Below are 10,939 nucleotides of genomic sequence, written 5' to 3' on the forward strand. Positions count from 1 at the left end.
TTGAATTATTTATACGTATGTATTAGTTTGGATTCGATTTGAAATTATTAATGTATTAGATAAATTGAATGTATTTAATGATACAGTAAATTGTATGTTATTAAAACAGATGAGGAAGTACGGTTTGCAAAAGATTAATATTTCACGTTAAGAATTTTATTTATCTTGGAATTCATTTGATATAAATTTAATTTGAATGAGATTAGATTGTATCTATAACAAGATGTTCTAAGAAAAAAAAATAAAATTTTTAATCTTTGTCTTTTTATCTTCTTATTTCAAATTAAATTGTTCAAGATTAATGTTTATCAGTTAGTTGTTAAATATAAAAGGGAAAAGAAATTGGCTTACAATTTAAATTTCATAAAGTAAGTTGATTTGAGCAACGAAAAAGAATGATACGTAGCGCCTTACCAATCTCTACAACTTATTTTAAATTATTTTTTAGATATTCTAATTTTCAAGTTTTTTTCTACTTAACTTTTATTTTTGAACAACCCTTCACTTTTATTTTCCTGCAATTTTAGTTTTATTCACTATTAACTTTACAATCTTGTCCAAAAATATTCACATTACAGAATAAAAACTACTACTGACATAGACAAATGTCTACCTTAATTACAGATGAAGAGTTTGAGTCACTTATAAGCCCTAAGGTCTTCCCTTTACAGTGATGGGTCTTTTCAAGACAAAACTATGAGGTTCATACGAAGTTAGAGTGGACATTACTTCAGGCAACGAGGCACCAATTAAGTCGCAAATCGTATCATTTCCCAGCGTCTATGAGAATAGCGCCATATACTCGTCCCAAGCTTCTTGTCTGCAGGTGTGAAGATGTAAATAGTTGTCTCACATGGATTGCAGACAATGAATTTGAATGGCTTCAAACTCTAATACCTCATTTCTATAGCTAGATGCCTTTCCGAAACAAAAGCGTGAGACTTATACGAAGTCAAATCAGATAATATTTTGCGCAACAGAACATCAATTGAATCACAAGTCACATCAATCACAAATGACACTTAACACAAAAAAAAAAACTACTATCATGTACAAAATGTAAAACAAGGACTAGGGTTTTGTGTAGGGTAAGGGGTGAGCACTTTATTGGTATTTGTCCTTATTTTTAATTCTACATTTTTATGAAAATCCTCACACACTTGATATTCCTATATGATTTAAAATTTTAATATATTAAATATAAAATGTAATGAAATAAATAATTTATCAAAATTATTAAAACATTTTAATTTTAATATGCCTCAATTGATTTATTGATAAATCCAATGTTTTAAGAACTGGTCCAAGAATCAGTTGACCAGGGCCCTATTATATGTATATATATATATATATTATATCAATTAATTAAGCAAAAAGATGAAAAAAAATAAAAATAAATTTAAAATAAATATACATTCAATTCAACGTAATAAGTGCATACTTTCAACATAAATCTTGACTAAATAGATAAATAATTATTTAAAAATAGCCAAATATAATATAATTTTGTAACATGATAATCAACTCAATTGGAGTCGTCTTCATTTGCATATATTTGGGAAGGGAGAAAAGACATTTAACTTTGAATTTTGGGAAGAAATTGAATATGATTTTAGTTGAGGATTTAAGAATTGAAATAGATGAAAAAAATTCTATTTTGGCCGATTAAATTACTAAAAAAGTGATTATTCCAATGTAAAAATAAGTAAATAATTCGGTAATATCTTAATCAAAATATATATTTTCAATCAAAATTAGTTATTCCAACTGGGGTGTTTGTATGTAATTTTTGTTTTTGTGTACTGACTAAATTATAAAAAAATTATATGTTAAATAATAGTGAAATTCGTGAGTGTTTGACAAAAAATGAAAAGAAACATTGAAGTTGAAATACTTAAAAAATAATTTAATATTTATAATTTTATCAATAAATTCTGAAAATTAGTAGGGAATAATTGTTTAAATCAGCTCAAAATATTATCTTCAATTTATTTTTAATCAATAAATTGATAAACACATATTTTAAATAGTTGCAGAAACTAAAAAAACACCACAAATAATAAATAGTGTAAATTCATTAATGGCCCCTAATGTCGAGTCCAAATACCCAAACATCCCTGCTCTTTGCAAACTTCCAACTGTAATCCCCTATCCAGAAATAAAAGCTTACAAGCGAAATTACAGTTTTAATCTCATAGGACAACAGTTCAACGCTTTTACTTATTTGCTTGACGTAATTTTCAAAATGGTTTTAAAATTGAACAAAAATCTTGTAAGACAGAGCATTAAATATGTCGGTTTTTTTTTTTTAATTTTGGAACTATTTTAAGTTCGCGTAAAGTAAAAAACTAAATATTTTAAGTTTTTCTAATTTTAAAAATATCTTAAAAATTTTATAAAACAAATATGAATATATTAAATACTTTAGGCTAAAAATATAATTTTAACTGTAATTAAAACTGAGGAAAATATTTACACAAATAATAAGGGAAAAATGCAAGCAACCCCCTTGTGATATCGCAAATGAGCAAATTACCCTCTTGTGAAAAAATAAATAGCGATTTACCTCCCTATATTTTTTAAAATACAACAATTTACCCCCCTATGATTTTTAAAATGAAGCAATCTACCTCCCTATATAAGGAGGTAAATTGCTTCATTTTAAAAAATATAGGGAGGTAAATTGCTATATTTTTTTCATAAGGGGTAATATGCTCATTTTTAATATCACATGGGGATAAATTGATATTCACCCCAAATAATAATAATAAACGAAAATTACAATAACACACCTCCTCTTTACTTCAGTGCTAAGCGATGTAGGCGAGTGGGCGATCATTTCGCGGTCTGCAAATCTACCATCCATGGCTTCTCCCATCTTTTACCTCTCTCTCCTTCTTCTCTTTCACCTAAACCCAGCCCATCAAGGTAAACAAAAGGGTAAATTTTTTAACCTAATTCAATTTATTATTGCGAATTTGATGATCTGTTGTTTGTTGCATTTACAGCGGTAGTTGCAGCAGGTGGGGAACTCGTCTACGAAGACGGCTACACAGTCAGCACAGTCCTTGACGGCGACAAGTCTAACCTCAAAGTCAACCCTCACTCCCTCCTACATCAATCTACGCCCTCCGATCTCTTCGTACTTCTTGACTCCGCTGCCAGCACTTTCTACACTGTATCACTGCCCACGACCTCCAATAGTATGTACTTCTCTTTACATTTCTTTCTTTTTTTTTTCTTTTTAATTTTAATGTTTGTTTTGTTGTAAGTGAAGTAGAGTAGGGTTTCATAGTGAGTCAGCTTACAGGGAAATTTTGAGGTTGGAAATTTGTATTTTGCGTTCAGTGAGATGTGGGAAAGGTGCGGTTGGGACTTAAGCTTAAGTGGTAAAGTTGAGTTCTTCAGGTTTTGTTTGGTTTTATTTATAAAGTAATTTTCTTTATTTTTGTGAGATAGAGAGAAACATAAAGATTAGTGTACGTGTTTTGTTTGGAGTTCTTGGTGTGTTTGGTTCTGTGTTTTGCAGAGACACGTATCTAGAAGTAGAAGTTTGAGGGGCTGAAAAACTATGCTTATGCATTAGGTTCACATCACAATAAAAAATTACAACATTTGGGGCCCAATATATATAAAAAGTAATATTAATGTATAATTTTTTTTTTTTGGGGGGGGGGGGGGTGAGTGGTGGGGGTCTGTCCTGGTGTTTTGTGATAGTGATAGATGAATAAGGAAGTTTTATGTCATAATCAGTTTTATGCTTCTGGGTTCTGAGTGCTTAAAAAAGAAGTTGAACTTTACACAGTATATATTACCTGTGATTAGAGACGGAGATGCAGAGGCTGGTGGGAAATGGCGAGCATAGTTATACGGATGGTGAGTTGGGTTTGGCAAGGTTCAATAAGCCCAGGAGTTTTGCGGTGGATTTCAGTGGTAATGTTTATGTTGCGGACCAGCGTAACCATGCAATCAGGAAGATCACCAAGTCACGTAAGTATATCAGAAGCGTATTTAAACAAACAGTACATAGTTTCACCCATATTAAAGTTCAACCTACTTGTTAGTTAAAAAGAGCTGCTTTCCACGTGATATCCAAGCATTTACTTCATAGTACTGTTACAAGTTTACGAGGCATTGCTAACTATTTATGTTTTGATAATTACTGACGGGGCCGATCTCCAGAGGTCTGCTAGTGTCTGACGTCTGGGCTCGGGATTTGGGGAACGAGCTTGGGTCCTGCGCAGAGAAGCACGAGTCGGATTTACCCGGCGTGAGCACTCCGACGCTCAAGTTAGGTCGTTATAAAGTAGGTCATATATTGGAGTGAATAGTAGATATGAGCTTAGGGATTAATTACCTTAGCTATCTTACATGCCAAAGTTTTTATACTTAGGACCAGTTATACGGATCACACTTCACACTGGTCTGTCAAGGCGATGTTGCCATGTGTCCTTCAACCCTTTTTTCTGCTAGTCTATATGCCTGGTGGGCCTCCTTAGCCTTTACCTCTGCAGGCCCATATCACCCCCAAAATATTTTGGGCTTGGTTTGATGTGTTGGGCCTCGCTTATTTTATCCATATCATCTACTCCCAAGTTAAGATATTCTACATCGGGACATTGTCAGAATATTTGAACTTTTAAGTTTTGCGGCTGGCGTCTTTTCGCTTACCTAGTCAGAATTTCAAACGTCTTGTCTTGTACCTTTTGCTGAGGTCACTCTTTGCTTCCTTCTTAAGTCTATAAATACATGGACCTTGTATTCTGACGATGTCCCGACCTAGAATATCTAAACTTGGGGGAGTAGATGATGTGGATAAAATAAGCGTGGCCCAACACATTAAACTGAGCCCAAAATATTTTGGGGGTGATGTGGGCTTACAGAGGTAAAGGCCCACCAGGCACATACGCAAATAAGGGATGAAGGACACATGGCAGTATCGCCTTGACAAACCAGTGTGATCCGTAAAACTGGTCCTAAGTATAAAGACCCCGGCATTTAAGATGGCTAAGTTAATTAATCACTAAGCTCATCTCTACTATTCATTCAGATATACAACCTACTTTATATAACGATCTAACTTGAGTGTTAGAGTGCTCACGCCGGGTCAAGTCCTTCGATTTTCTCTAACCGTTGCCCATCTCCAATTAATTATCTTGCTGTTGAATGTACATTGGTTTACCATCATTGAGAAAGGTTCTTTATTTGGGAAAAGCTCCCAATAACCGCTCATGCATTGGACATTGGACCACATCTCCAGGCGTAGGTGTCTGTATAAGGTTTCATTGATATGCTTGTTGCTATATCTTGTTGTCAAGCATCCAACAAGCACCACTCCATTCTAAAATAAAAAAAACTGCTGCACTATTAGAATTATTCTCTTGCAAGTCGTTCTCAAACTCTGTTTCTTGATTGATGACGTATTGGTAGGTGTGTCCACTATTGCTGGAGGTTATTCACAAAAAGCTGGTCGTACGGATGGACCTGGAAAGGATGCATCATTTTCGGATGATTTTGAGCTGACCTTCATTGCCCAAAGATGTGCTTTAATGATCTCTGACCATGGTAACAGATTAGTCCGTCAAATAAATTTGAAAACAGCAGATTGCACAAGGCATTCTGGGTCTGGTAAGCATTGGAATCTTTTTGAGGAGAATTTTGCTGAGTTTATTAAATTGTTCCTCAAACGACATGACACAGACAAGTTCTCCAACTCTTGTTTCTGTGCTGTACATGATTAACACATGCACATTTCCAAACTGTTATTAGTGGTGTAGTCTCGCTAACCCGTAAAGACTTTCGTTTCTGCCTTAAGGTATTGATTTTATGTGAAGTAATATGTAATTCTTATCCTCATGCAGTTCTGGGAAGCACCTCGGCTTGGCTTCTTGGTCTCGGACTTTCTTGCTTATTTGGCCTAATTGTTGGTTTTGTGATTCACCCATATGTTATCCCATATGTAAGTGTGCCTAATATGTTATTGTCAAATATGCAACATGAATAACCACCATCATCTAATGATACTTTGTAGACAGGAAGGGCTCGCACCTCATCATCCCACCTGGACATGGACACCTTGCCTAATGAGTCTGGAGAGACAAATAGTGATGCTCTGCTCCGACATCAGAAACGCAGTTGTTAAATCAACCGCGTACTTGCTTTTCCATCAGATCATTTTGTTGGTCCTCTCTTATTTATCTCTCATGGTTAGACCTATGTTGATGGAATCTCGTAGGACCTGTGAAAAATCAGTATCTTTATTAGACCTTGATGAAGTAAGCAGCAGCAGTAGTAGTAATGTAATCATGTCGTCGGAGGCAGATGATCAATTAAAAGATTTACTGACTTTTGATGGAGGGGTGTTTTCACTTGTAAATGCTAACGAACTAGTCGAGCAGGAGGAGGAAAAAGAAACCACTGATGTTTCCTCAGGCAAGCCCGAAAAGATAGACAAAATGATATTAGCAAATCTCATGAATTTCGAAGAGGAAGCGACTAGAGTTTTTTCACCGCGGTCGACACAGCCCGGCTTGGGCTTAGTCAAGCGGAGATGAAAAAAGATGTCAGCATTTTTATTTCCTGCTGCATATTCGTGTAAGTATTTATCTTGTTTGTAATGAATAGAATTGATGGTTTCTAATGTATCTCTATGCAGCTTGCTTCGTCCTTGATGTTTCAAGTCCAAATTAGACGCAGGATGAAAAAACCATATCAAAATCTTTCTCAGCTTCTTGGTTTTTGCAATTTTGAGATACTATTTCGGGACTTGTTTCAAGTCCATCTCGTTCGCCTTGTTTACAATTTCTTATTCTTATTTTAAAAATATACAATTTGGCAAAGTGGATAAGTTCGTTCTTTCATTCAAGAATTATATAGCTTCGTCAAACATCAGAAGTATTAATGATTTTTAAATAATTAAAAATATTTATAATTATATTAAATTTCAAAAGACCTTGTTATAATTTTTTTTTTAAATTTTAGTTTTCAAAGATTTAAGCACACGAGTGTGAAAAAATCGTCATTATAATTACGTTTTCCAAAACCATCAATAATTCATCACTTTTAAGTTGAAGCAGAAAGCAGGATCCGTCCTCGGCCATCCACATATAATTGCAAGAAATTAAACAATCCGCGCGATTAATTGATTATACAATACGTATGTAATATACAGTGTAATCAACTCAACCAAACGGGACTATATTATAATACAGTACACTTAGTGTGTCTCTACCGTTAGTTTATTTGCCGTTACATGGTCACGTGCACATGTGCCTCGGATCCTCATTTTGGTACAACACGATACTCCACTCATCTCAAATAAACCAAACAGAAATTGAAATCTGCAGACATTCTTGCACAACAATATTTTTAATATATGAATGTCTGTATCCACGCTGTAGAGGCAGTTTTTATTTACTTAGCAGCCAATATTGAATTGCGTAGCAACATTGGATCTGCTGACCTTCTCCAGCAAGTTGTGTTTAAATAAACAGCTTTTAAGGTTCTTGTCTTTGGGTAAGGAGTTTCTAGGAAGCAGTGGCTGCAGATGATGTCTAAAAGCCATATTTGAAAATGGGAAAATGGGAAGAAGAGATTCAAGTAAATAGAGAAGATATGAAGTAAGAAAGAGAATTTGAGAGAGGAAAATTGAAGTTGTTTCTGCCCATTTTCGTAGGACTGGTGACAATATGTTTCAACAGCTACAAGGTGAATATGGCACTGTCCTAATGGAAAAAAAACAGGATTTCCACTCTCCAAACATGTATTAATACTATATAATTTGCAGCTAGCTATACCCCACAATTCTTGAGTTTAAGCCATCATCAACAAGTAATCTTGAGAGATTAAAGAACTGTTTTTAATCACAAAGGATCAACGTCCATGCATGCAGCTGGCTCGAGAACGAAGCTTTTGATGGTCGTACAGAGGAATCCCGTGGTCCAGAGGCTTTATCACCATAGTTTCTCGCTGTTTGTCTTGCTCCTGCACAGCTCCAAACACTATCTCGTTGGTTTTCTCAGAGCTTTGCTCGTAGTAAGTTTGTGGTGGCGATGAATGATACTGGTGATGGTGTTGGTGTTTCTTGGTTTGTTGGTGCTTTTGAAGTTCACCGTCCCATCCAGAGTAGAAAGCACGACTCTGTCGAAGCTGTTGCATTTTTTCAGAGTCTTTGGTCATGAAGGCGTAGGTTTTCTTGGGAGTAGGAGTCCTGGTTTCGATGGAAGGAGGTTCATCTTCGTCTGGTATAACAAAACTGTCCTGAACCGGCCAAGTATTTGAATACTTGGACTGTTGCTGATAGTGATTTTGGCTTCGGTATTGATGGTTTGATGGTTTCTTCTTGAAGATTGGAAACACTCCTCCCAAAATTTCTGCAGCAGATTCTCCGGCTTGTGCGACCAGCCGGCCTAAAGATCCCAGAAAGCTTTCTTCTTGTTTTTCCTGCTCATCTTCGTTTGGGATCAGTGGTGGCCGCAGTGATGACTTCAATGGCTTCTGATACGGGCTCGGGGAAACGCTCTCTTTCATTGCTTCCTGGTCCTACAGAACAAACAAGATGAGGTAAAAACCAGATCATCAAACCATCGGTAAAAAGAACTCCCAGATGAACTTTACAGTAGGTTGTAGTGCAAAGTGGATTAACTCACATCTTGAGGAGATATGATCGAGCCAACCCGACGTTGAAGCAAAGCTAGCATATAGCCAAAGAAGCCAGCAGCTATAAGCACAGCAATTCCTGCAGCACATTCATAGGATAATGAGTATGAGTGCTAGAACATAATGAAGACGAAATATTGTGTTGCTTATCATACCGAGGGGAAAACCACTTCCATACTGATAAGCACAATCATCGAAGTGGAGTTGAATCTCCCTAATTGCCTTGTTTCCACGATCAATAACAAGGAGGGAGCAGCTGCTTCCAAGATATACAACATCAAAATCACTTGAAAACTTTGCATCTTCACTTGGTCCGTCCACATGCCCACCTCCGCGACCCCGTTTGCCTCCAGCAATTGTTGTGACCCCTAAGATAAGGTTTCACAAGACCCAAAATTGAAGAATACGCAGCATCATGATTAAGGCAACAAGATAAGGAAAAAAAAGAATGCAAGAATGTTCAAAGTTGTTCTTGGTATCAAAATGAGCAAGTTGAAGAACTATCTTCCCATATCGGCTCAAACATGAATGAAGAAGAATCACCTGTATCACTAATCTTCCGGATTGCCATGTTATCTGTGTCAGCAATGTATATGTTTCCTCTATCATCGACTGTGAGCCCCTTTGGATGGTTCATCCTTGCTTCCCTCAATTTCCCATCCACATGTCCAGAGTATCCATCTGCAGACCCTGAAATCAACCTCGGCCTGCTGTCTACAATTTCAAAGTATTATTAAAGTTAGCATCCACCTCAATAACACGCAACGAAACAGAGGGAGAAAAATGACTCCACCGAAAATACAACCACCAGATCTCAAACACTGGAACTACAAAACAGAGGAGATTTCTATGCCAAACGACAATCTGTGGCAATATATTCATGCAATTCACAATCAAGAATCAAACCATTCTCCAGTTTTACTCTGTTCCCTGCGTAAACCTATATTCATCACCAATTTTTACTCTATCCTATAACACCTTTCCATATGATGGAGTTGCTGGTTCTTTGTTTTCACAAAGAAGCAACACTGGAAAGCAGTCAGGCTCCAAGAGACTAAAAGGATATATCTGCATATTACAAAATGCCAAATACAGAATCATTTTCAGTTCAGGAATTCCAAAAATACACGAGTGATGTCACTAGAACTGAAGTTAGTTCATCATCATACATCATTTTCAGTAACATGCAGCCAAAAGTAACATAATTAACGTGGGATTCCGGAATAGCCCAGCTTAGTATCAGCATCAGCAGATGAACCTCTAATTCTGGACAAACACATCAAAAATCCACTCAATTTTTAATATCCTACAACCAAAACTACATGATCTGAGGAAGCACAGACAGGAAACAGAACAAAAAGTAGAACACAAGTCCTAGAAACTTACACAAGGACAAAGAGGAGGAAATCTTGTAAAGATTACTGTTAGCTGAATCCAGAATGAGAAGGTCCCCATCAGGAAGAACTTCAAGAGAGTAAGGCTCAATCCCAAGCTTGCTGCCATCAAACACAGTCTCTACATTATACCCACCTTCAAACTTCATCATTGGACGCCCTGTTATTGCTGCAGAATCACGTGTGCCGCCACCACAATGAATCACATTTCCATTAAATTCAAAGAACAAGACAGGATTTTTTTTTTCAAAAAAAAGACAATTTCAAGAACAGTTGATGAGAAAATGAGATGTTTACCAGTTTTGGTTGTGGCCCTGAGCGATAAAACCCATTTCATCAGCATGGAAAATGCATTTGAGAAAAACCCATTAACAATTCCTGCCCAAAACATAAATACAAACAATCTTCAGAACAGATCAAATGGGAGAAGATTCAAGAACTCAGAAACACAGCGTCTGTTAAGAGCATACAAACATACAATGTGTATGTGTATAGACACTTACTGGCAGGTGAGGACGGCACAGAAACAGAGCAAACACCACCAAAAAGGAGAAGAAGACTGAAGAGCAGCACAAGAACGTTTTTCCCCATTTTAAATGCCATTTTCAAGATTCTTTTTCAAGGCAAAAAAATGGAAGTAAAAAAAACCAGTTCAAAAACGGAGGCTGGAGCTCAGCATTGCCCGAAATCAAAACCCTAGGAGAAAAAGGAAGAAGGGGTGAAAGGTTTCCGTGGGTTTTTGAGATTCTTGATGAAAAAGAGCAAAAGAAAAGGGAAGACCGAAGGAAAGAAAAAAAAAAAAAAAAAAGTGATGGATTTTTTTGAAGGGAGTGAAGAAGCGAGTGAGTGAGAAATGGTTGAGAAGAGAGAGAGAGAGAAATGAAAGA

At 36.2% G+C, this 10,939-nt stretch overlaps 2 protein-coding genes and 1 long non-coding RNA gene across 3 annotated transcripts; 1 reads left to right on the forward strand and 2 right to left on the reverse strand.

Moving 5' to 3' along the window:
- Positions 1 to 572: 572 nt before the first annotated feature.
- LOC148787299 (uncharacterized) lies at positions 573 to 2,929 on the reverse strand. Its single transcript, XR_016066985.1, has 2 exons — positions 2,793 to 2,929; positions 573 to 820 (listed from the first exon to the last, which is right to left on the reverse strand). It is a non-coding gene; the product is annotated as an uncharacterized LOC148787299 (long non-coding RNA).
- Positions 2,794 to 6,671, forward strand: LOC105168235 (NHL domain-containing protein). The gene is made up of 6 exons (XM_011088230.2): positions 2,794 to 2,928; positions 3,009 to 3,203; positions 3,826 to 3,990; positions 5,431 to 5,628; positions 5,862 to 5,959; positions 6,036 to 6,671. Exons 1-6 carry the CDS (start codon positions 2,865 to 2,867, stop codon positions 6,552 to 6,554), a joined length of 1,239 nt encoding a protein of 412 aa, XP_011086532.1. The 5' UTR covers positions 2,794 to 2,864; the 3' UTR covers positions 6,555 to 6,671.
- A 961-nt stretch (positions 6,672 to 7,632) lies between these two features.
- On the reverse strand, positions 7,633 to 10,939 carry LOC105168236 (uncharacterized). Its single transcript, XM_011088232.3, has 7 exons — positions 10,556 to 10,939; positions 10,350 to 10,430; positions 10,045 to 10,221; positions 9,202 to 9,372; positions 8,814 to 9,026; positions 8,649 to 8,737; positions 7,633 to 8,541 (listed from the first exon to the last, which is right to left on the reverse strand). Exons 1-7 carry the CDS (start codon positions 10,653 to 10,655, stop codon positions 7,873 to 7,875), a joined length of 1,500 nt encoding a protein of 499 aa, XP_011086534.1. The 5' UTR covers positions 10,656 to 10,939; the 3' UTR covers positions 7,633 to 7,872.

Source organism: Sesamum indicum, linkage group LG8 (genome assembly GCF_026168435.1).
Source record: "Sesamum indicum cultivar Baizhima isolate 11 linkage group LG8, ASM2616843v1, whole genome shotgun sequence".
NCBI lineage: Eukaryota > Viridiplantae > Streptophyta > Magnoliopsida > Lamiales > Pedaliaceae > Sesamum > Sesamum indicum.